General features: G+C 42.3%; 1 protein-coding gene across 7 annotated transcripts in view; it reads right to left on the minus strand.

Moving 5' to 3' along the window:
• KCNMB2 (potassium calcium-activated channel subfamily M regulatory beta subunit 2) overlaps positions 1–27,456 on the minus strand; it is a 1,082,301-nt gene that overhangs the window by 162,573 nt on the left and 892,272 nt on the right. For all 7 annotated transcript variants that reach the window (XM_085635406.1, XM_085635408.1, XM_085635411.1 and 4 more), the window contains one exon: positions 7,757–7,876. In XM_085635406.1, coding sequence (XP_085491532.1) covers positions 7,757–7,876 — 120 coding nt within the window. The remainder of the gene's footprint in view (positions 1–7,756; positions 7,877–27,456) is intronic.

Genomic DNA, 27,456 nt, shown 5'->3' on the forward strand with positions numbered 1-27,456 from the left:
GTGACTTAGTGGAGCTCAGAGATTTCACATTGTATTAGGAACACCTACATGCTCACTGTATCACTTTTAATCACAACCCCCAATTAACTAACTGAGACCATTAGTGGAATTTTAATCATCTAAAAAAATTAATTTATGTGGCTAAAGAAACAATACCCATCACTATACATGGGAAAAACTGTTTATGTTGGTTGGCCACCAAACTGAAAAAGACGGATTGAAAACATTTGAATTTAAATAATAATACATCTTGATTTCAGAAGGCTGGGCCCTGGGGTTTGTTACAGAACCTTCCGTAGCTCAAGATTATTGTATTGAACAACAAAACATATATGACTTGTGAGGAAGCACAGAACCTTTGCACTGTGATCTATTTAACCCAAGTTCATATAATCATAAAGTTGTGTTTCTCTATTTGATTTTAATTTATATTCTGCTAACCCTTAAGCTCCCTCCTTTATTTTCTTCTTTTTTTTTATCCTCTTTGTTTAATTTTGTTTCAATTTCTCACTCAATCATTTTTGCTTTTAACTCTTCTCATTAATCACTGTAGCATCAGTAGGGGGATGAAGCCTTTCAGGGGTAATGTAAGACGGAAATAGATCCGTTCAGCTGCTATTTCGTGGCTAAATTAAGTGCAACTCATCAGGGGGAAGACAAAGGGGCATATTTTAAAAAGGTGTCAGTATGGTAAGATCATACAAGGTGATTGCTGTACTTTTTGTGTAACTTTTCTTTATATGTACTATCACAAATTAAAAAAGATATTTCAAAATAAAACTTAGAAGACATAAGAACCACTATCTCCATTTTAGAGAAAAGACTAATGATAGTGTAAGTAAGAGAAGATTTTTGGGTACTGAACTTTTTTTTTTAGATAAAACGGGGTTAGTCCAATCCGAACAATGTAATGAGCTACTTCACTTGAAACAGAGATTGGGGTTTGGAAAATTCCCAAGGGATGACATCCTGTCAGTTGGTTTTCTCCTTCAATACACACCTTCACAGGAAAAAACATGTACCTTGAAATACTGCCAATGAATCCCTACCCTAAGGCTCTGGGCATGTGCTTCTTCTTTCTAACCATGTGGTTGAGGATAACTTATCTATACAGGACTGTTTTTTAAATGTAAGTAGCTGCTAAACAATGTATAGCTGATCATGTTGAGGCTAAGCTAATATATCATTTGAAGTGCTTTGGTGACACTACTAATATTCACAGAGATGTGAGACATGGCTGAGTGCTCTGTTCAAGCCTCCAGAAAACTGGAAGAAGGAAAAGCAGGTAATTCATTACATCAACATCTTGCTGAAGCTAAGCTCACACAGCCGCAACACTAGGCACATACAGCTTATAGGAATGTATTCCAGAGCAGATAGAAAAGCATAACGTAGCTTTAAAAAATCACTATGGTTCCAAGAGAAAGCTCAAGAAATAGTAGGTGGGTCAAAGGAAATAAGGATTCATGCTTGCATGAAAACAGGCCATCCCAGTGATTTCTAGGCCTTGAAGTGTTAACGAGAAAAGATGCCTTTTGTCCTCTAAAATGAAATATTTATGGTTAGTCTAAAGCACCAAGTAGTTGAAGACCCAGAGAAAACATGCCAGAGAATATGATATTTTTTCTGAATATTCAAATTCCAGCACTGGTCTTTCTTAGTTGATTGGGGATTCTGAATAAAGGTGATCCTGTGTGTATAGGGAATTCATAACAGAATGTGCAGACTCTGAGCTCCATCAAGCCCTCTTCTTGTGCAGATGTTATACACAAATGTATTCTAGCTTCTTTCAGATCCTTCAAGAATGCCAAAAAACTTCAGGTTTTACAGACACATCTATTTTCTGGATCTGATACTTTCAATTTCAGCTTGCTGATTCTTTTTGGAAGAGTTGGATGGTGCCTGCCACCACTGAAAGGACTTGTAACAGATGGTTGTCATTGATATGTTTATATCTGCTCTAAGAGATACTGTGATTAGTCGAAGAGAGATGAGGCATGTTAGGAATTTAAACATCAGATGGCTGTGGTCCCTACTCGATTGACCACCTGAAGGTCTGACTACCCTCAAGAGGGGTTACTCTCAAACAAAGAAATTAGAAGAAAATAAAAGACTAATGGGGTGTGTAAAAACAACACTGAGATGTGATGTCATTCAATTTAAAATCAAAATAAAAAGAACCAGAGAAGAAATATAAACCACTCATTAAAAACTTTTTTTAAATGTCTCTCCTAACTGTTAAAATTCAAGATTTAAATTAAGAAATCAGACTTCAATACAATAACAAGCACACAGGTACTGGGGACCATGTAGAACCATGAGTGCAGGTCAAATGACAGGCTAGTGGCAACAGATCAGATAGAATTTCACTGTTATCAAACACCTTTTCAGACACAGCGTCTTTACATTCAAAGAAATGGAAGAAACTCTTAACTTGCCACTTCAGAAGAGGAATTTCCCAAAAACAACAATACTAATTAATACCAGCCTCAACCCTCCACTGTGCTAAGCGATTTTATCTATAACTGCTCATCAAACACCTTAAAACATCATGTATATAAATCTCTAGCCAAACCGATATATACCGCTGTACTTCTCTTGCTTGAGGACACCTGCAACTGGGAAAGAAATTGTCAATGTTCAAACCCAGCATCGATCACTCAATCAATCTTCTTTCTACTAAACAGAAACCTTCTCCATCCTAAAAAATATATACAAACTGATCTAACTGATAAAGGTTACAACTGGGGTAGCCAAAAAAATCAGATGGTTGGAAAAATCAGATGGTTGGACATGTTTGCACGCCAACCTATATAACCATGGTAAAAAAGAGTACCGAATGCAGTTAACAACATCTGTGGGCACAAGAGCTAAAATAAAACAACTTCTACTCACACCGTCGAACTGGGAAGTCTATTCGCAAGTCATCAAATGAAGCATTTCAGCACTACAACTGCAACGGCATAAGAGAAAATTACAGATTTCTGAAAGAATACTGTGCTACCCTGTTTTACATAGTGTTGGACCTCTGTATGACAAATCTACAGCCATGAAGACTCCATACCTAGAAACGTTCTCACCAAAATAAAAGTAGACCATCCATAGTCGCCTTTTACTGACTTTTATAAAAATTCCTGAAAGAATAAACTTTTGAGCAAAAGAGGTGATTCACACAACAGAGAAGTATTAAAATTCATTCCAAAGCATCTGTTTTCTTTACTCTCTCACCCGGCCAATATATTTGTCTTGAGGAAATTAAATTTTTCTAAAATAAATTGCTTATATAGTATTGGTGAACGAAAAAGGAATATAGATATTTTTCTACATGTATTATTAGAAACAGCATTTTGTGCATTCTTGCTGCTACTTCATGGAAGGTGGTGTAATTTAGGTATTTTTATTAAATGTAATACACTTTGTCACAGACCACTTATGTGTTTCTGATTAATTCTACATTTTTGGTGGGAAGCAGGATATGTGGTATATTTGATTGTATTGCTTGTTCACTCCACACAAACGTTAGTTGGGGCACCCTTTCTCTTTCTTTTCACCTAACTCATGTCCCCATGCCTATCTGCTGTGAATACAGTCACAGGATTTGCCAACCTTACTGCAGTTGGAAAATTGCTAAGTTGTGCACCTCACACACAACTAAATTTAACTTATCTTAAAAAAATCTGATTGTTAACATTAGGTTCCACCTTTTCGGTCAGTAATGAGAAAATTTTAAATGCTAATAGTAATAATTCAATCAAGCAATAATCAATTCTTTGATTTCCATGCTTCTTTGTATAGCATTAATTGAATTCTGGAAACCTAAATGTGTTATTTTGATTACTGTACAACGATTTAGGACGGCGGGAAAAGATTCACAATCTGAATAGACTGATAAAAAAACGACCTGCTTTTTACAATATGGCTTTTAATCCCTCTTATTTAAAAAAGTCATTCAAACTGTGACCTTTCTAAACTCAAGTTAAAATACATTTGTTCGAGGCATATAATTAGGCAAACTCTTTGCAACCATTCAATGCAAAAACTATTTAGATTGTATATGAAAGCAATTTAAACTTTTATGGCATGTGCAGTAACATTCTTATCTCATTGATTTAGATAATAGGCCGATCCACAAGGGCATTTGAGAGTATGAAAAACAGTACTCTTGTTGTACTTATGCATGCACTTTTACATGCCTTTGCAGACTGCCCCAAAACATTTAAAATGTGAATTTTCTGGTCATACTTATGTACAATTAGTATAAATAGAAAATACTGTGCCCTCGTTGCACTTTTCCTAATAGGGCGGTAGACATTTTAGGGCTAAATCGCGTAGACGTATACAAGTACATTATGTACTCTTCTATTCCTATAAGAATCACCCCAAAACGTCAAAAATACTGATAAAAATGAATATTTAAGATCATACTCCTATGCAGTTCGCACAAGTAGAAAGGACTATGCCCTCTTTGCACCTTTACTAACAGGGATTTGGACATTTCGGCCGATTTACAAAGGCATGTAAGAGTATGTGTAAGAGTACTCCTATGGTACTATTCCCTGCCCTAATAAATACTTTTGGGAATTAGCCCTGCTGTACTGGGTACATTAGTATGCGATAATAAGTCTGCTGACTTATTTTGCACAATGCCATTTAAAATAATACCCAACAAACCAAAGTCCCTCTTCACCACCTAGTGACTGATAACTAGTAGAGATTTAGCTACTTCTAGGTTTATAGGTTTTTAATTTCTACCCAGAGGCTACCCGATAAACTGTATCTTATATGTTTTCAAGCACTGGTAACTCCTTTGAGGATGCAGGTTTGGGATATGTGGGTTTTTAATGAACTGCGACTCATCAAGGTACAGAATCATCAGGTCAATTTCATTGTTTGCTTGCTCAGCTCCTGAAAAAATTTATATAAAAAATAAATTCCCATGGAATGAAAGTCATAGAATTCAAATAAACCCATCTTTTTATATATAAATTTAAACAAATATTACATCATCTTTTAATATATTGTAATTTTACTCATATACCTGAACACGTTATGACGTTTTAATTTATTTAACCCTATGTACATTTGAAAAATGCCATAAAATGGCAGTCTATTTCAAATGAAATACAGTTAAATAATTGCTTAAAAAACATAAACAAATGTCAACTGTTTTGCTCTTTAAAAATGTTTTAGACAATACAATATTTAGCATTATATGAATAGCATAATAAAAATAACTTGCTAACTATGGTGCGTAATACCAGAGCTTATATCATTTATAAATGCTGTTTATAACAGATTTTGCTACTTTTTAATTCTCCTGGTATTCAATTTATCAATCTCATAAGGATGAAAGCTAGAATTTCACCTGGTAACCTAAAGGTCACAATAGAAGTCTGCAATGTTAATCATGAAAATCATCACCTATCAGCGCTTAACAATTACTTTTTTAGGCTTTTTTAAAATTCTTTTAAAGTATCTGCATATGGACACATTTTTACTTATTTGCATGACAACAGTCCTATTTGATTTGTATTGAGCACAGTTATAATCTTGTCTAATAGTTTAATCTCTTATTTGGGCGAATTGATGAGTTGTTTGTTCATGAGTTAGTACATAGTCAAAAGTATTGATCTGCAAATTGGACTCGATGAGTGTGTAACTCGATGTTGATGTTTTGTGCAGTTTCATTTGACTATTCGTCATGAGACCAGCAGGGACTTCATGACAATGAAGATTTTAAAATCTATCACATATCCATATTTCCAGCCAAGGGAAGATTCAGTCTTTCAAAACACAAATACGGCTGTGTAATGTATAGTTTATATTACAACAGATGAAGAGATGCATGTATGCCATATGCACCACAACTATAACACATATACCACAGTGATCTATAAAATATGTGATGGAGGTGCGTCACATGTACACAGTCTACACATAATTGCCACACAAATGCCTCACTGAACTGTATTTTCTGTGATTCAAGAAAGTCTCATGTACACTGCATGCACTATGGTTCACACACAAATACCTCACTGATATGTATTATCTGCACAGCACGAGAGGAAGGTAGAGTAATGCACCAGGCACATCACAATTGTTACACACGCACAGCAGTGGTGTGTAGTAGGTGCTCTTCACTAGGGGGAGGTTCATCTGAATAACAAATACACCACTGTCACACATAATGTGTTGAGAAGTATTATCTATGATGAGACAGATGAAAGTTCACTTATATACCATGGACACCACAATAGTCACACAAACACACACAAACACACACACACACACAAACACACATACACACACCCTGCAGGAATACACATTATCCGCACTGTACAAGAGAAAGATTCACTTGTACAATTTGTACACAACAACTGTCTCATAAGTAGCATGGTGGTATGTATTATGAGTGCTGCTAGAGGGTAAGGATTCTGTGTACACTATGTACACCGCAATTGGCCCACAAATACTGCGGAGATTGGCACTATCAGAGATATGGCAGAGGACATTGCACCATGCGCAGCACAACTGTCACACGCATACAATAGTGATGCGTATTACCAATGACGCTACACAGGAAGGTTTACTTGTACTCCATGTACATCACCATTGCCACACAAAGACCGCGATGAAATGTATAATCCGGGATGTGACTACTACAATATATACTACACCATGGCGACACACATTCACCAGCTATGTGCATTATATTGGATGTGACAAAGGAAGATACACATGTACACAAGGTACACCACAACTGTGACACAAACAGTGCAATGAGATGTTTTATCTGTGATGCAATAGAACAAGATGTATATGTCACAACTTGCCCAGCAATTCTTACACAGATGTCACAGTGAGATGCAGTATGTGTAAGGCGACAGACTGACATCCGCATTTACTACATGTACCTCACAGGAAGGTTCACTTTATGCTAGGAGTACAGCTGCACATTTGCCACACAAGTGCGATGGTGATATGTGAAACCTGTGACGTGACAGACCAAAGTTTGCACGTGCACCACGAACATCACAACTGCCACACAAAACACCATGAGATGTAGTATCTTTGATGAGACAGCACAAGGTTCACGTGTAGACAACAACTGTTACACAAACAACCACGGCGAAATGAATTATCTGTGGTCGCGGAAGTGTTCACATGTACAGCACAATTGCCTTCAATCTGGGCAAGGGGGAGCATGTTTTGTAATTTAGCAGTGGAAAAACATAATTTAAATGAATAATGAAGGATCCCTTTATTAATTATTGCAGTTTTTGTGCAATTAACGGGCTATTTCTCACACTGAAATGGCGAAAGGGCCTCATTAGCATGATTCATTTGCATTTGCGGTCTTAGTGGTTCGGGCTGGTGATCTATTCATCAGTTTCTCATTAGTATGCATTTTTTTTCAAACTAACAAATCCCTGCTCGCCCCACAGTACATACACATCTTTCAATAGTTCCATGCAACACGCAAGCCGCTTAAAAAGCTCATACGCCATTTTCACTCCTTCATTCATGCAAACTTTTTCAATAATATACATGAATAGCCCATACATTCGTCTTCTACAGAGGCACTCAACAAGGTACTTTTCTTCTCACTTCCGCTTACATCTCGCGCACAGCACGCACTGCCAGAGACATCTCAAACATGATTAACACAACTACTCGTTGCCAGGGGAGAGAGAGTCTGTCAGCGTGAATCAACGTGAAACATGCACTTCTTCGCCAAAACAAATGTTTTAGGTACCTTCTTTCATCCGGTCGGTACGATGATGAAGTCCGGCCGCTGGTCCAAATAAACATCTTAGAGGGCTTCGCACCGGCGCCTTTCCGGACGGTGGAGGGCCTCGCGGAGTGACGTATGGACCTAAGAAAGGGAGACTCGACGTCAGACCTCTGAAACACACCCCAGCACCCCGAGTGCATCGTGCAAATCCCCCGAGGTAGTCTAATGTGCTGCGATAGTGGTCACAGGGCTTTTTATCAACAGCGACACCGTCTCCACAATTTAAGGTGATGTTAAACTCTCTGTTTTGTTTCCTCCTCGGCTGTAACCTATGTTGGCATATCTCCTGCACTTTCTTTTCACAGTTTTGCTAATTTTTCCTAACACTTTGCATCAAATATTCAAGCATTTCAGAGTTTCTTTTTAAATCAAATTGTATGTTTATGATCTCGGGAAGCTAGTCTCCACAAATGCCCCCATCCCCTTCAACGATCTCTTTTTCTACTAGGTGTAACACAGAGCATTTTAGGTTTTTAGCATGTTAATGTTAAATCCCACCCGCCACCCCCGCATTATTTCAGTTATCAAATATTTGTTCTGGGCAGTTCTTGCTCTGACATAATTGCATTCGTCCCTGGTGAGCCCAGAATGCTTTGATCTGTTACCGAGCCAGGTGTTAAGTGCACCTGTTGTTCAAACCCTCTCTCTCATGCAGCGGTGATTCATTGGCCCTTCTTGAAAGCCGCATCGCAACCTGAACCGGTGTTTCAGGGCTGTTAATGGACACTGATGTACGCAGAGCGAAGTGTGACCTTTGGGGGTCTATTTTATGGCTTTTATGATGGAGTAACATTGTGGTCCATCAGAGGGTTTGCTGTCAAGATGACACTGTGACACTGGTTGAGCATATATATATATATATATATATTTACCACACTCCAATTTCCATCTGAATTTTCAAAATATAAAGGAAACAAACATGATTGTGCACATTTTATTCATTTTTATGCATCGAGAAGGCTACTTGCCGAAACGGCTTGAATAAATGGTATCAACTGCCTGTGAGTGTTCCGAGTCTGTTTAGTTGAAACGTATCGCGCGTGTGTGTGTGTGTATATATATATATTCTATAATATGTAACTTTACGGTAAAAAAAACCTAGAAACTCACTGAAAAAAACAAAGATTAAAGTGACATTATATTTAGGTGAAAATGTTAGTCATACCATCATGTTTTAAATGCAAAGAACAAAAGCTAAATATAACTTGTATAGACACCATGCCCTGCTTATGAACTTATGAATATCACATCACTCATGACATGTTCATTGACATCATTGATGAGATCTCAAATGATATCATTGATGATTTGAGTTTTCGCTCTGTGCAGAATCGCTCCATGGCAAGCCCACTCCCTCTACGCAACCAAGGCCCCTTAGGTAGTGAAGGCCATTGTGTCTACAGCTTTCACACTGTTCCCGAACACTTTGCAGAAAGCCGACCCCTTGTGGATAATCAAGCACCATCACTGATGACATCATCAAGTCATTGATACAGCATCCCATATGGTATGTGAACCTGAAGTAATTCAACATGCTACAAAGGCTAGCATTGGGTCATGCGCAGCGGGACATCTGGCCATGCCCTACATCTAACCCCCTCTGGGGACAGCCAACCTCCCACTGCGCACCACCTTCAACTGTGCACAGCAGATGGATGGCCTCAGGGCTTGGCCACTGGCTAAGCCCTGTGTCCAAACCTGAACAGCAGGCAACCAAGCCCTTGCTGACACAGCTATCAGTCCTTCGCAGGGGGGTTTGATTTCAGGGCCTGGTCTCTGGCCAGCCCCTACGTTCTAGCCCCTGTGAGCAGCCAAACACTCACTGCACACAGTCTTTGCCCTAACCTTCCATGTACGCCTGTCCCCTCGCAGACCCCAATTATCATTGTATTTATTCTTTTAAAAATGTTTTTTGCTGTGCCGTGGTACTGGCACTCAAACTTCACCCTTCCTCTTGACACATCACCCTGAAACTTTCCAAGTAGGTGGATGAACTTTGTTTTGGAAAATTTGGCACAGATTTGTCAAACGGCCCCAAAGTTATTAGCAAAAACAAAAGACAATCTTCCTATGCAAACTCTTACCTAACTACAACTACACAGTGAGGACTGCCACAGCCACTCTGTGTAGTATATCTATATATGTACATATATGTGCATATTTGTATATGCGTATATATATATATATATATATATATATATATATATATATATATATATATATATATATATATATATATATTCACTTAAAAAACCATAGGTTTCACACATATAGTTAGCTGTACATTTCACTCGTAAAAAACCAATGAAATTCCACGTTATAGTTAGATCAGGTAACTATAACTTGCGCGCCCACAATAAACTGCTGATGACGTCACATAGTACATCACTCATCACATGGTCAGTGACATCACTCATGACATCAATGATGACATCTGAAATTACACATTGCTGATTGCGGTCGCGCAAGTTATAGTTACCTGATCTAACTATAACGTGGAATTTCATTGGTTTTTTACGAGTGAAATGTACAGCTAACTATAACATGTGTGAAACCTATGGTTTTTTAAGTGAATTTGCAAGGTTTTGTAAATGATAATTCCTAACTATAACGTGTGTGAAACCTATGAATGAATGAATGAAAACAATATTTAATAAAGCGCACTGCTGCCAAGCGGCTTCCTGGCGCTGGGGGGACCTGGGTAAGAACTCACAGAGGGAAACACAGGGGGCCTAAGAGGGGAAGGCCAAAGAGAAAAGAAAAGTTTTTAAGGCTTTACGAAAGTGGCTAAAAATAGGAATAGAGCGAAGATGAAGTGGGAGACTATTCCAGAACTGGGGAGCCAAGACGGAAAGACGAGTGCCCCCAGATCTGGATTTGCGGAAACGGGGAATGTGAAGAAGGGAGAGAGAGGAAGAACGAAGAGTGCGACTGGGAACATAGGAAGAAATGAGGGAAGTGATGTAGGCTGGGGCAGAGCGGGAGTGGGCGCGAAAGGCAAAGCAAGCAAGTTTGAAAAGGGATCTGGAGCAGATGGGGAGCCAGTGGAGGGATTTCAGAACCGGGGTGATGTGTGAGGATTTGGGAAGGGAAAAAATGAGACGGGCAGCCTGGTTTTGAATGGCCTGTAAACGTCGGGATTCGTGGGAGGGGATGTCCACGTACAGGCCATTGCCATAGTCGAGGCGTGAGATGACTAAAGCCAAGACTATGGATTTAAGCGCGTCGATGGTGAAGAAACGAGATATTTTCCGAATAAGACGGAGGGAGAGGAAACATGAAGACACCACAGAGCTGATCTGGCAGTGCATGGTTAAGTCAGAGCTGACTTTGATGCCAAGGGTGCGAACAGAGGGAGAGGGCGTGGGGGGGGGCCAAAAGAGGGGGGCCAATGTGCAGGGGACCAAGGGTTAGAGGGACCACCCGTAAGGACAAGTTCCGTTTTATCGGGGTTGAGCTTAAGATGGTTGGCGCTCATCCATTCCGAAATAAAGATAAGGGTGGAACTGAACTTGGGAATAGAATCAGGAGAAGAAGACAGATCAAAGACAAGCTGGAGGTCATCAGCGTAATTATATACAGAGACCCCCCGCTTGAGAAGAGAAGAAACAAGGGGACAGATATATAGGTTAAAGAGGAGAGGGGAAAGAGAAGAGCCCTGAGGAACACCGCAGGTGACCGAACAGGAAGGGGCAGAGAAACCAGAGAGATGAACAGCCTGATGCCTATCCTGAAGAAAGGATGCTAGCCAAGAGAGGGCCGCGCCCCGAATGCCCGCTGCGCAGACTCGGCCGAGAAGAATGGAATGGTCGACCGTGTCAAACGCAGCGGACAAGTCGAGAAGCACCAAGGCTTGGGGAAGGTTAACATCTGCCTTACCCTTAAGTTCGTCCAAGACCGCTAGAACCACCGCCTCTGTAGAGTGGCCAGGGCGGAAGCCCGCCTGGTGGGAGGCTAGAAGGCCATTGTCCTCAATGTATGAGGAGAGGCAGGAGGTGACGTGGGTCTCTAGGATCTTACCCAGGTAGGGAAGAAGGGAAATGGGACGGAAATTAGCTGGGAGGGAGGGATCTAGACCAGGTTTTTTGAGAATAGGGAGGACAACAGCAGATTTAAAGGAAGAGGGGACAGCACCGGAAACCAGTGAGGAGTTAAGAAGAGAAAGGGGGGGACCAGGACAATTAGTGAAGAGAATTTTGAGGATCCGTGCAGGAACACCATCCAAAGGAGAGCCAGATTTAACTTTAGACAGGTAGTTGTGAAACAAATCAAGGGAGATAGGGGGAAAAGTGTCGAAGAAAGAAGAAGGAAGGGTAACAGGGCTGGTAGGGGTAGGCTGAGGCACAGTAGGAATGTCAGCTTTAATTTTCGCAATCTTGTCAATAAAGAAGTTATTAAGTGACAGACAGAGGGGTTGGGAAGGAACCAAGCTAGGGGTGGAGCGGTCAGAAGTAGCAAGATTGCGAACCAAGGAAAAAATTTCACGAGGTTTATTTACGGAGAGCGATACTCTCTCCGTGAAATAGGAAGTTTTGGCATTAAGAACTGCTTTTTTATAGTTGGTGAGGAGTTGTCTGTACTGAGCTCGCAGAGGAGGGGAATACTGACGTCTCCAAAGACGTTCCGCCCGTCTGAGATCAAGTTTTAGTGCCTTGAGCTCAGTGGAGAACCATTTGTGCGCGTCGTATGGACGAGCCGCTTTGATCTTTTTAAGCGGGGCCACACGATCACACGAAGCAGCAAGCCATGTACTTATGGCTTTGGCCTGAGATTCAAGAGGGAGACAAGTGAGATCAGGAGCAGAAGATACCAAAGAGAGTGAGAGGGAATCAAGGTCGGTTTGGTTCCAGTTGCGTGCTAGAAGGTTTTTAGGGGGAGAGGGTTTAACAACCATACCCAAGTGAACAGAAAAAGAAATAATAGAGTGATCAGACCAGACACAGGGAGAGATGGAGGGAGGTGAAGCAAGGGGGCAAGACGACCAAATTTGGTCAAGTATATGACCATGCACGTGGGTAGGGGCTGTGACATGAGAAGTGAGGTTCAGACATTGAAGGGTGACAGAAAAGTCTTTAGAAAAAGAGTCTTCCTTAGGGTCTCCTGGCCAGAAGTTAAAGTCACCAAGAAGGAGTACAGAGGAGTTGTTGACCACAAGGGTGGCCAGCAGCTCCTGGAAGGAGGCTACAAAGGAAGGCATCGATTGAGGGGGGCGATAGACAAGAACCACAGTAAGGGGGGAAGGAAAGTTGAGGGAACGAGCCACCAGGTAGTCCACGTTAGGAATGGGGGGGTGGGGGAGGAGCTGAAATTTAAATGACGACCGGACAATCATCGCCACCCCCCGCCAACCTTGCCATCCGGGCGGTCAGCTCGGAGAGCATAATAGGTGTCAGGGAGGATGGCTAGCAGATCAGGGAGAGAGTCAGAAGTGAACCAGGTTTCGGTCAGAAATAAAAAGTCTGGAAAATCAGTGGTTAAAAGATTAAAAAGTGCTGTCTGATGTTTAACTGCGGACCGAGTGTTGAGTAGGTAGGCAGAGCCAACCGTAGGGGCCAGAGGGGAACGAGTAACCGGAGGGGAAACAGAGGGGAGAGGGAGGGAATCTGGAGAAACAAGAATTGAACGAAGTACAGGAGAAGAGAGAATGCCAAGTGTTTGTAGGTGATGATGGGGGAGAGAGGCAGGAGAGGGAGAGGCAGACAGTGCAGTAAGTTGGGCCGCAGTGTAAACCAGGCGAGAGGCAGAACGGGTGGCCCCTGGTCCCGGCCCGTCGCGGACGGGCGCAGACGGGCTTAACTTAGGCGCAACTTCGGCGCGCCTTCGTCGCGCCCGCTGCGCCCGCCCGCTGCGCCGCCGGAAGACAGGAACAGTTATATGGGGACGACACATGGAGGGAGAGGGTCAAGGGGGCGTGGCAGGGGGGAGGAGCCAGGAGCGCTGCAGCGCCGAGGACAGACCCGCCCAAGATGGTGGAGCCGCCCGTCCCCTCCGAGAGTCAGCGAGGAGGGGGCGATCAGCGGCGGCGGTCTGGTCTCTGGTCGCTGGTCGCGTTAGCCAGGAAGGATTCAAGCGCCGGGATCGAGACGCAGTGCAGGTGAGGGGGCAAGTGGATTAAAAAGCAAAAATTGCTTGGAAAGTCTCGTTGCTCCCGGAGTCGCCTCGGGAGATCGCAGCAGGTCAGAGAGCCCAGGTGAGTGAGCTCCTTAAGTGCTAAGCCAGGGGGGAGGAGCCAGGAGCGCTGCAGCGCCGAGGACAGACCCGCCCAAGATGGTGGAGCCGCCCGTCCCCTCCGAGAGTCAGCGAGGAGGGGGCGATCAGCGGCGGCGGTCTGGTCTCTGGTCGCTGGTCGCGTTAGCCAGGAAGGATTCAAGCGCCGGGATCGAGGCGCAGTGCAGGTGAGGGGGCAAGTGGATTAAAAAGCAAAAATTGCTTGGAAAGTCTCGTTGCTCCCGGAGTCGCCTCGGGAGATCGCAGCAGGTCAGAGAGCCCAGGTGAGTGAGCTCCTTAAGTGCTAAGCCAGGGGGGAGGAGCCAGGAGCGCTGCAGCGCCGAGGACAGACCCGCCCAAGATGGTGGAGCCGCCCGTCCCCTCCGAGAGTCAGCGAGGAGGGGGCGATCAGCGGCGGCGGTCTGGTCTCTGGTCGCTGGTCGCGTTAGCCAGGAAGGATTCAAGCGCCGGGATCGAGGCGCAGTGCAGGTGAGGGGGCAAGTGGATTAAAAAGCAAAAATTGCTTTGTACGGTTTTTTAAATGCTAAGTTATGTATTTTTATTTTATTTTTTTTCTGGTTTTTCACTATGCGCACACCCTGCGCACACGGAGCGCGCTTACAGATATATATATTGATTTAAATGCTATTTTCTCAGGACCTACTGAACAGATTTACACCAGACCTACAAAAGGCACATCCTTGACCTGAGGACTACCTCTCTGCCAAATTTCAAGTAATTCTGTTCAGCCGTTTGGGCTGTAGCTGTGTCTAAAGGTCCTATGGAAAAATGCATGGGGAAAACGCGTTTTGGGACCCCCCTTTTTTCTCAGCCCCCGCTTGACGAATCCCCCCGCGACTATCAGGGAAGGAGCGTAGCGCCCCATTAGTTTTGAAAATTTCACGAGGATTCGTCGACCGGCGCCAAAGTTATTCCAAATAGAATGTTGCGGATTTCCTATGGAAACACGGTCCTAACTATAACTATCTACTGGCAACCGCCAGTAGATATATATATATATATATATATATATATATATATATATATATATATATATATGTTAGTCGAGAGAACGAAGGCACCACGCAGAAACTGTAAACTGCTTTGTTAAAAATGAAACAATCTGGCTAATTGGAGTCGTCAAGATTAGAATTCAGGTGTCCTACTTCTATGCCCAATAACCCAGGGGCTGCATCTTGTAAATTTTAAAGAAACTTTCAAATCTAATAATTATATGTTTCTGCCTATGATTGATATCGGTGTCTGTGGATTGACACACTTAAAAGATGTTCATACACTTGCTCCCGCGGATTGTCCACAGGGTAAACGTCCAAATAACAGGAAGAAGTTCAGAGGTTGCTATGGTTCAGAGATGTACTGTAATCAATACCGTTTTAGAAGATGGCAAAATATTATACATACAGCTTGCACACCTTCCCCCTAAAACTGGCATAATTGATGCTAGCAGCAAAAAGAAAGCAAGCCCTGGCAAAGCCAGTAGGTCTTGGCTTGTGTGGTAACGCATGCAAACACAGCCAGGCATGGCTGCTGTCTACCTGTGTTAGCACATAAAAGAAGGCTAATTTGCTGTGCCGATGCTTACAGAACACAACACATAAAGCTAAACTGCTCTCATTAAGAATATTTCTCAATTGTCCCTACTCAGAGTGCTGGAGGCAAGAGACAGAAGCCTCTACAACCCCCTCACAGTGTGTCATTCCAAGCGAGCTGCCTGTTTCAGGATGCCCTAGTCATGTACCTAGCAAGTAGTCTTGCCCTGTCATACAACAGAATAACCTAAGCAAAGATGACCATTAGGTGACTTTCAGATCCCTCTATGCTACTAAAACTACCCCGAACAAACTCCAGTGCTCTGAGGTACACATTGGACCTGCTTGCCACACCTTGGAAATCAATGCGCCTCAAGCCAGAGTCCATGGATTGTCATGTTGGACTGTGCGATGAGAGTGGCTGCAGAACATAGGGGCACTGTGAACAGGTCCCGGATTTGCCACTGTGGCAATAACTGTCCCTGGCTGCAAAATGACTTAATATCGTAGTGGCACCCAGAGTTTAATTTGTAAAACAAATAAGTTTTGGGTCTCTTGTCAGGAGGCAGCTTGCACCAGTCCATTTCTCCTGTTAGGGCCACCTAAAACAGAACCAACTACTAACCATGAAAGTGGGGAGAGAATGTGGCCTATTGGCCAGAGCTGCCGACTTCAGAGCTATGTAGCCAGATTCGAGCTGCTGACTTCAGAGCTGGGTAGCCAGATTCGAGTCTCGGCGTTAGCTCAACATCCTGTGATTCCGGACAAATCACTTAATCTTCACTTGCCTACCATGAATTAATGTTTCCTTAGTTGGTGCTCATGAAAAGCGCTGATGTTGATGATTAAGTTCCGGTGCTGAGCACTGGAAACCACCGGCTCAAATTCAGCACTGGTGGCATCTAGTGCCTGTACTAATGTTTAATAAGCAGAGAGGTACGTTATAAGACTTCCTCTTTCTTCACTATACAGCCGATGTAGTGCACAAAGCAAACTAATGATGACTTAAAGGCAAATCCTGACTGGTGGAGTCACTAAAGACATGTACCTGTCATGTCTTTTAGGACAGTCCCATCATGTATACCCTGTTTTTACATACATTGTCCCATCCACACGACAATAACGATTCTAAACAGGTGACCTTTTACCTAGTAGCTTGATTTTGTCTCTTCGATACCATGCTCTTAGTCTTCCATCATAATCCCTGTACCTGAGGTACATAAACATGTCCCCAGGCATGGCAGAATTATTCTGTATAAGGGTCACCACTTTTTTCATCCTTGGCCAACAGCCAGCTGTGCATGATCACACTTGTTTAGAAAAGCATTGGTGATAGTTTTAAAAACATTTATGATTGTTTTAAAAACAACCATGATTGTTTTAAAAACATATCGATTCTAGAAAAAACCCTGGAGTGACCACTTTAGTATAAAAGACCCTCACTCCCCCCTAAAAATCAGAGGAGAATTCCTTCCAAGCTGGCACGGGGTCCTGCGTGCTGAATCTTCCACACACAACAGTCTGACATCCCTTGCGGGCTGTCATCCTCGATGCAGAGACTGGGTCCTTCGTTCTAAACCATCAGGTGAGGGGGCTGGTTCTTCCCTGGGGGTTTCTTGGCTACACACATATATACATATACATGCTACATATACAGAACTAGGCTAGGTACATTTAGGCAAATTACTTAGGGCGCGCATCTTAGGAATAAGCAAGTGCTACTGTTTTTATCTGAATTACTTATGTTCATCTTATTAGGACTATGGTAGAAATGTATCTACTGTTTACGATATTGGCACTAGCATTCTCTTTCGTATGCGTCTGTCTCCTGATTGTCGCAGCACATATGTTTTACCTATGGCTGTCGCTGGACCAATACATTCTTACTGAAACGTCCTACTCGCCATCCTGTGTATTTTCTGAGAGAAAGCAAGCATGAGTGTCTGAGCGAAACATCCTCTTCTGTTTTCCACGATCCCTAAGGAATCAGGATTGTCATGTTCAGTGGTTGCCAGAGACTACCTACGTCACTGTAGAATAAAGGGGGGTGGTAGTGGCATTGTAGAGCGAGCTGGTCTAACGACTGACCTATCCTGTGGGGGTGTCCAGAAGCGGTTGGGACACCAAGCCCTCAGTTTAGGTCATCCAAAATGCGCAGGTTCTGGGGATTTCTAGGAACTACACGACATACCCGCTTGGAAATTTGTTGTCAATCACCTGAGAAGCAGTACATAAAGCAGTGTTTAGAGGAGCCAACAATTATCCCAATGGTTGAACAGTGAATCTATATTTCAAAGACACGTGAACAATGTGTATTCCAATGGCCAGGCCAGCAGTATGCACGTCACTTGCAAGAGGGTCAGATTATATTGTATTGACTTGGTTACTCATCAAAATATTTTTGCAAATGGTTTAAACATTTGCTTTGTAGGTTTTAAAGATGCTTTTAATGTAGTGACCTACCAGCTACTAGTTCCAAGTTGACTGATTTGGGTCTCTAATGTGTTTACTGGAGATGATGGGGGCTCTTCATGCAGACGCATAGACTCAGATGAAGATCGAAAGCGGTGGGAAGCGAGCAGTGAGTGTAGCAGTACAGAATGGCTGTAAGTAGGTGTGTGCAGTTCCACCTCTGCAATCCCCGACTCCCACAAAAGGCTAAGGGCGACTTCTAAATTTAAATGGTGTGTCAGATGATTCACTGATACATGCAGATGATTCAGCCATCTTAGGCTGCACACCTATCAGGCTACAGCAGCCACTGGAAGCCCAAGAAAACTATTGCATGACAGATAATCTGAGTAAAACAAAGATAATGCAATGTTGCAAACACAAAATGTCATGTATGTATGCAAATGAATGACTTAAAGTTATAGCGTGTGACACTGTATACAGGGTCGTCTTAGCAGTATTATAGGGCCCTGCCTACACACCCACTCACAGGAATAAAAATGTTTAACGGAAAATTAGTGTTACATTTTGGTCTGCATGGGGCCCCTATGCTTGTAGGGGCTCCCGGGCAACTGCCCAGCATGCCCATGCATTAAGACGGCACAAACTGTATAAATACCTACTAGTAATTGTCATTGATAAATTGACAGTCAACAATCCGCTGCATAGAGTGTTTTTAGGGCTGCAACTGCGATGGCTGGTCTATGTCGATTTAATTGTCAATCTGGAGGTTACTCAGTAAGTCCCTTATTAATGGCCAACTTAGCAAAAGTTGTCTCATTTGCCCCTTATCACTTGCACGGACTAGTCTTAGAGCAGCCACCGGTTTTAAAAATGCCTGAAGGACATGCATTGGAAAAAGGCGTAAATGTGTACACCGCAGTCGGAGTTCAGGTGCCGTGCCTAGAGCTGGGCTTGTGCTCTCTTACGCTTTTAAATGAGTCAGCCCGCATACATTTTATATCGTCTTTAAATCGAGGAGACGTTCATTCATTCGTGCATGATTGCCTTATGGATTTATGCAAGAGTGAAATAAGATTTGCCCTTGAGATAAGAAAGAAATTTAAGACCTTATGGCTGAGGCATGGCTTGCATTTTGATCACAAAGCAATTCTTCAGGTTCAAACTTTTGTAGGACCAGAGAAGCAACTGAATGAGAACATGAAGTGCATATCATGCATTACTGGAAAAAGTTTCACTGAGAGCAAAAAGTACCCTAAATTTTCTTATAATTTCAAGGAGACCCCAGATGTAGCAACTATTTGATCAATGTGCCCAATTCCAATTTGAGATATAAAATCTTTGTTTTTTGGATGATGATCCACACCACCTGCCATCATCTGAGCAGGTTTAAAATCCAATCAGAGCGCCACTGTCAACTGTGTAGGCCAAATGAAGTGGCACACATTTTGTTGTATGTTTGCCATATAAGGCAATAAAGATGCAATGCCTTAAACCTTTATTTAATAATGCAGGCCTATACACTGGGACATCTACCTTTGAATACTTTTCAACCCTAGAGTTTGATAAGGAAACAATTGCAATAGCTTCTCAGAAAAGTTGATAATAACCATATGAAATATGTTGGCTTAAAATGTGCAAAACCAAAGGGGATGATGGGCGGAGTGTTGAACATTGCAAGCACTCACCCCCAGTCAACTGAGTTAAATCCATCATCATTCTTTAGCTCACTCCGCCACCCCAGTTCAGACATGGCCATATGCAAATCAGTCTGACTCTGTGCCTCATGGGAACGTTCCAGCCTGAACTGCCAAGCCACGTCTTCCCTGGACCGGAAAAAAGCATCCTGGGACCGGCTTCTGGCTAATCAGCCATCATCAGCCAGGCTAGCTTGAATCCAGTGGCAAAGTGAGCAAGGGACCCACGTCTGGGCATACCCTGCCAACTTAGGGCGAACAAAGCAAAACCAAAGGGGATGATGGATGCAGTGTTGAATATTGCAAGCACTCACCCCCAGTCAACTGATCTGGGCTTAATCCATCATCATTCTTTAGCTCACTCCGCCACCCCAGTTCAGACATGACCATATGCAAATCAGTCTGACCCTGCGCCTCATGGGAACAGTCCAGCCTGAACTGCCAAGCCATGTATTCCCTCGACCGCAAACAAGCATCCTGGGACCGGTTTCTGGCTAATCAGCCGTCATCAGCCAGGCTAGCTTGAATCCAGTGGCAAAGTGAGCAAGGGACCCACGTCTGGGTATACCCTGCCAACTCCGTCCATCATCCCCTTTGGTTTTCCTTGGCTTAAATTGTGCTTCAGTTATTTCTCCCTCTTAAGGATTTACTTTTGATTTGATTTTTATCAATTTCTATTATATGCTAGTAGTCTTTATGTTATTTTGCTGTATATGTTTATGCTTGGGTATGATTTTATGGAAAGAAAAATCTAAATTGAGAAGTTTTACAACTGTTTTGGGGAGTAGGTGTTGCAGTGGATAATCATGTAATATATATTTCAGCGGTTAGGAGATTAGAATGCAAATAGTGAGCATTGGAATAGCTTGATATTCCATATATATTCTAATTGCTAAAGGCAGTATATGTTTGCTAATAGAAGTGTAGACATGCTGAAAAGGCATGGGGCAGAATGTATTAAAAACAGGAGGACATGCAGATATTGATCACAAAGAAGAGCGACCTATAGCTCTTTGTCGTAAGTTGATCTGCTTGCTGCCTTTGACACCACTCACGATGACATCCTCATCAACATCCTGTCAACAGCGTGGGATTTACCATCACCACTCTGTTGGTTTGCATCTTCCTTCCTCAATCAGCATCAACCAGTCCAAATGGGTAAGTTCTGATACCCACAACCATGACCGCCAGTGTCCCACAAGGATCCATTTTCTCTGAGTGATAACCAACCTGCACATGGGATCACTCAGAGACCCGATGTCCAATCACGGACCGAAGATTCACTAATAAGCACCCAACATCAACCTTTACCTAAAAGTCTCCACAATCAACGATAGAGACCCCCGCAGTGTCGCTTCCAAACATGGATGTTGAACACCTACCTCAGGGTCAACCCAACAACATGTGTCTAATTGCCCCCAGCATTCTGTGTTTCTTCTGCCAAGTTTGCACTATATAGACATACCAACATTCATAAAGTAAGGTTTTCAGAGGGCTCCATAGCATCTGGGACACTAGGATGCAATACTGGACTTTTAAAAGCATTATTTTCAAGTCTCAATCCAATTGACTTTGTTGTAAAGAACCAAGATTACAACTCCCAGAATACTTTTAGTGCCTGATTACGAGTAGGTCAGTTAATTCCAATCCATGCTTAAACGCCTGTTTACGGCTGGGACAGAATTACGAGTTTGAAGGTATTTAAGGCGCCCGATAATTAATGGATGCATTAAATTGCTGGACCTTCCTTAAATTTCAGCAGATCAAAACTGCCAAAAGTTAACGGGTAAAATAAATAAGGTATTTACTGTATCATGCATATTGTGGTGCATTAACCACCAACATCTTCATGTTATTCCCCACAAACTTGTAATAGGTGTTATTTATCCCACTCGATAAATAACGTACCATGAGATATTGTGAATTATCAGGTGCTTTAAATAACACCTAATCTCATAATCAGGCCATCGGTTGTGAAAAGAAAGTACACTAAGTGATTAGTGCCCCTGATGCCATGGCGTCAGGATTCCATGGCATTGTCATCCAACCTTGGCAGTCTAAAATGTTGGCAGTGTACTCATAGTTATTGATTTGGGCTTACCAACTGATTCTATTTCAATTTGAGGGCCTATTTCCAGTCTTAGGCTTTCATTTAACAAATTGGCGCCTAGTGGGAATTGCGGTAGTAGTTCACCAAAACATAGCTAACGTACTTGAATACAACAGTTTGTAAACCTACCGGAAAAAGTGGACTCCTCATGATGTGGAGTCACAAATGGTGGAAAATATGTATCCCAATGACTAAATAATGTCTAAGGGGAGAAGTATATATTGTGATATAGAAACAGTGCACACTTAAACCAGGCAGCATATATAATCTGGTTGTTGGGTTGGCCTTGCTTTTTCTAGTGACTGAAATTGGGGTCTGTATAATAAGAGTTACCACCCTTGACATGGGACAGTGTATGGCCTTAAAGCTGGGTGCACAGTGTATATTGATGATTACTGGGCCAAAATCCTTGCCACTGCTGCATGTCGAGTCCGCTCGAACCTGCACCACACCACCTGCCTTTACACTGCAAATAGACTTTTGCCTCCACTTAACTGCCTTTTCCCCCTCGTTTTCCTTCCATTGACTTTTGCCTCTACTTATCAGCCTTTTCCACTCGTTTTCCTCCCATTTTTTTATTGACTCTTACCTCCACTTAAATGTCTCTTTCCCCTCGGTTTCCTCCCATTGTTTAATTAACTGTTGCCTCCACTTAGCTGCCTTTTATGCCTCGTTTTCCTTCCATTGACATTTGCCTCCACTTAACTATCTTTCCCCCCCTGGTTTTCCTCCCATTGTTTTATTGAGAGAGAGAGAGATAAAACAATGTTTATTTAGACCATAGTATTTGAACAATACATAAAACATGATTAGGATCCGCATAGTGATAACATTATTAGTTCTATATGGAATAAATAAGCAATTTCACCTACAGAGGAGCAAATATAACCCCCTGAAACAATCATAGTTCATTTAGCACAATTTACGAAAACCTAAATCCATATAATTCACATTAATGGAAGAACACTAAAAGCATTTAAAATGAATGCCCCTCCTTTAATTTCTCCCTTACAAAGTGTTTTGTTACCTTCAGAAATGTTCCCAATGCAATTGTAATATCTAGAGATGGCATATCCGTAAGTTGACAAACTGCTTGGGCACGTGAGTTCACCTTATATTTTAAAAATATTGGACATAAAAATACTTTCCGTATTGCTAAAATCAATGTGCAATCAAGCAATATATGCAAAGTGTCATTTCTTATTCCTAAGCCGCATTTACAAATGCCATCTGATTGGATCAATAATGCCTTTATTTTTCCTTCTGTCTTCCAAGGATTAATACCAACACAAACCCTTAGAATTTTGTGTCTTAACCCTTTATTAGGCAGAAAATCCAAATATGGGAACCAAGCTGCATTTTCCCATGAGCTCTTTAACCATTTAACCGATTTTTTCTCACTCATATAAACTAGATCTTGCGAACTTGAGTAGAAGAGCCCTTGGTCTTTAAGCGTTCTCTTTGTAAAATCTACTTCAAGGGATTGCTGCGAAAGTCTCACCTTTAGGTGCCCTGCTATATTCTGGAGGGTTGTTCGTACATCCTTTGCCCAACCAAGACTACTTGTTTGGCCTCCTCTTTGCACCAAGTTGAGACCTTCTGCACACCACCTAAAGCCTGGCGTTTCCAAAATCTTAGTAAGGACATTTGGGTCTTTACACTCCATGCTATTAGCCCTAACTCCATTCTGATTGCTTGAATCATTGTACAGCTAGGTAAGGACAATAGCATTTGTAAAATCTTTCCTTCTTCACGATCCCACTCCCGTTTGCCACTCAGTTAAAGCACTTCTGCCCCGTACAATACTTGCGGGGGGATCATTGCTTCAAATGCCTTTAACATGGATCTGTGTGACATATCGCGATATTCTTTATTACATTTTTTCAGCCCACAGACTGACGAGAAAGCTTTCGCTGCTTGAGCCTCCAGATGGGTGCTCCATTTTAACGCGCTATCACACCAAAGGCCTAAGTACCTATATTCTTTGACTATTTCCAGTTTGTCTTGTCCTAAAAACCAGTTAAAATTTTTACCTCTCTTCCCAAAGCATAACACCTTTGTTTTTTTCCATATTAACAGTTACAAACTTTTTGTCACAGTAATTTTTAAACACAGTTAATTTCCTTTGGAGTCCCATTTCGATTTGAACGAGGAGCACAAGGTCATCTGCATATAAAAGACAAGACACTTTATTTCCACTCATTCGCGTACTTGCACTTGTTTCTACTTCTAACCCAGCTGGGAGGTCCGCTAAAAAAATTGAAAATAGCAAGGGTGCCAAAACGCACCCCTGTCTAAGACCATTCTTCACCGGTATTTTATGAGTTAATGACCCCTGTGTATCTCTGATGACCTGGGCCCAATTCCCACTATATAACTCTTTTAAAATCATCAAAATGCCATCAGGTTTTCCATATTTTTTCAGCTCCCAGAGGCAGTTACGGTCCACGGAATCAAAAGCTGCCCGAAAGTCGACATAGCAACAAAATAATTTACCATTTTGCTCTATCGATTTCCGGGCCAATGCCCACAGGGCAAAGCAATGATCTATGGTGGAGTGACCTTGTTTAAAACCTCCTTGTTCAACAGGTACAATAGATCCTTGTTCTGCCCAATCTTTAACTTACCTAATATTATTTTAGCAAAGATCTTTTCACCAATATCTAGAAGGTTAATAAGTCTGTAGTTCTTTGGGGCATAAACATCCCCTTTCTTATGGATCAGCCTAATTATTGCGCCCTTCCAGTTTATAGGGATCATCCCTGATTCTAAGATTACTAAAAACATTTGAGAGAAGAATTCTGCCCACCAGGACGACTTTGACTTTATTGTCAGGGCAGGTAGGTTGTCTGGGCCTGCTGCGCTTGTTAAATTCAAGGTCTTTATTGTATTAAGCACGTTTGCAGATGAGAAATCTGGTTTTAAGTCCTCTACCAGGTCCCTCCAATCCCATAATTCATCCTCTCCCGTTTCTCTCCCTGGAGTATATAGTTTCTGCAGATAATCTTACCAAGCACCTTCTTCCACCACACAGTTCATTGAGGCAACCGAAAGTTCTGTTGCTGATTGTACTAGCTTCCAGAACATACGTATGTTCTTAGATTCTATTGCCTCCAATAGTTTCCCCCAGCATGTTTCTTTATGGGCCCTTTTAGTACTATGAAGTGGTGAGGTGTATTCTCTCTTTAACTTGGCAAGGGTGTCGGCCCTAGCCTGGTCAAATTTTTTGCGTAAACTACGCTCTTCTCTCCTTAATTCTCTTTTCTTAATTAAGCAGTCTATGTTGAACCAATTGCATTGTTTGACCTGGATGTTTTGTTTGCACTTAGATACCCTTGTATCAGTTCTTAATTCTACACTTATACATTGTACTACTTGATTTATTTTCTCAACATACCAAGTTAAGTTTAGGCCACTCACACATCCTAACTCCATATTTTGTTGCAATCTAGGTAACCTTTCTATATATTCATCTGTTAACCATGTTGATATCCGCTTTGGGTAATCCATCTGTTGTGTGATTACTTTATCGCAGACAATCTGCGGGGAGATTACCGGCTCTAATTTTATTATATTGTGATCACTGCCTACCATATGGCTGATCCTAAAGTCTTTTACTAATTCAAAATTCCATGCCGACATAAAAACGTAATCTATGGGGCAATTTTGGGTCCCCTGTTTAAAGGTTTTCTTAGCAGGGCAGTCTTGGGCTAACCTCCAATTTAAGCAGAAAAGACTTTTTGTCACTAGGTAATTTCCCAGTTTAGCGGCATCAGTTGATAATAGGCTTTCAGGAAACTTTGCTTTGTTTATATCACATGACTCCAAAATTTCTGTATACCAAAGATCTACCTGTTTTGGGTTTAATTTATTATTAAAATCTCCCACCCAAAAAATTAAATCTGACCCATACTTATCACAAAATGAATCCAAATCATTCTTAAAATGTCCCATTTCGACCCCATATTGCTCCTGGGAATGTAAACATTTAGAATCAACATGTTTTCATACTTTTCATCAGCAAATGTTGTGGTTATCCTACAACCAAGCAGCCATTTACAAGTTGCAAGTAGCTGAAGTACATTCTTCACTAGGTTTGTAGATAATAATGTCAATAAACCACCTGCTGAGCGACCAGACCTTGATTTTATTGCTGGACGATGGATTTGTCGAAACCCTTGATTTACGGGGGAATCTCCACATAGCCAGGTCTCTTGGATACAAATGATCTCATTGTTTTCTGCCAATTCCTTTACAAGTTCTTGCTTTATTTGGTTTCCTAGTCCATTTATATTCCAAGAGACCAGTTTTATGCCATGTGGCTGCCCCGTTACCTATTCTACATCTCTTAGTGGCCCATTTATTTCGGTTTCCTCTAAATATCGCTGAGAAGGTCCTGCGGGGCTTGTACTTTGGCTCCCATTCTTCCACGCTTCCACCAAGTCTGAATTATTTATTACTATATTAAAATTTTCAACTTCTCTTTGTGATAATCTCACTTGCCTCTTTCCTAGACCAACATGATGGCATAAGAAGGCTTTCTTTTGCGGAGCATTGTATTCTATCACTACCTGATCCTTTCTTCTAATATCTCGCTCTCTGCTTTCACTATTGGATTGTTTCATTGACTTTTGCCTCCATTTAGCTAACCTTTTCACTATGTTTGCCATCCATTGACTTTTGTTTCCACCTAACTGCCTTTTTCCCCTGGTTTTCCTCCCATTGACTTTTGCCTCAACTTAACGGCCTTCTTCCTCATGTTTTCCTCCCATTGTTTCATTGACTTTTGCCTCCACTTAACTGCCTTTTTCCCTTTGTTTTCCTTACATCGACTTTTACCTTAGCTTAACTGCCTTTTTCACCTAGTTTTCCTTCCACTGACTCTTGCCTACATTTAACTGCCTATTTCCTCCATCCTTCTTCCCCATACTCTAATCTTTTTCCTCCCACCTAACTCCTCTCATTTTGCTGCCTTTTTATCCTGTGCGCCCTCCCTCCCACCTCCTGCCGTCTTGCAACCCCGCCGAGCACCCAGCCCCCTCCTAGGAACCTACTTAATGTTGGCTGTGCGAAGGTGCGCCAAAGGCAAGCATGTCTGTGCCCATCCATGCCTGGACAGCACCCAGTGCCAGGACCCCAGGAGCTCTCTATACCTACAGCTACACTAGCGCAAACATAACAACCCTGAACCCCGGACCTAGCAGCAACAACCGCAAACTCAATGGCATGACCTTTCTCCTGTCGGCACTACCGGTTCTCCTGCAGCATCTGGCTGCTGTCCAAAGAACCCACAGCCACAGACCCAGGGGCAATCGAGTGCCTCCTGATCAACTCCCGCTCTCTCCACAAACACTCCACTGAAATCTGGGTTAACAGTACCTCCTTCACACCCAACATCGTCTTTCTGATAGAGACATGGCTCAATCCCACCTCAGCAACAGACATCGCCACTGCCACGCCAAGCGAATACGAAATCATTTGCCGGGACCGTGCCAACAAAAATGGAGGTGGTATAGCTATCATCCACAAAGAATCCCTCCACTGCACAGCATCCACCGAGGACACCACATCAACATGAAACACTTAAACATCCAACTTAACCCAGACTCCAAAACCACCATTAGGGGCCCCCTGGCGTACAGACTGCCAGAGCCATGGCTCGCCTTCTATGAGGCCATCTCTGAC

The sequence above is a fragment of the Triturus cristatus genome, chromosome 11, assembly GCF_964204655.1.
Source record: "Triturus cristatus chromosome 11, aTriCri1.1, whole genome shotgun sequence".
NCBI lineage: Eukaryota > Metazoa > Chordata > Amphibia > Caudata > Salamandridae > Triturus > Triturus cristatus.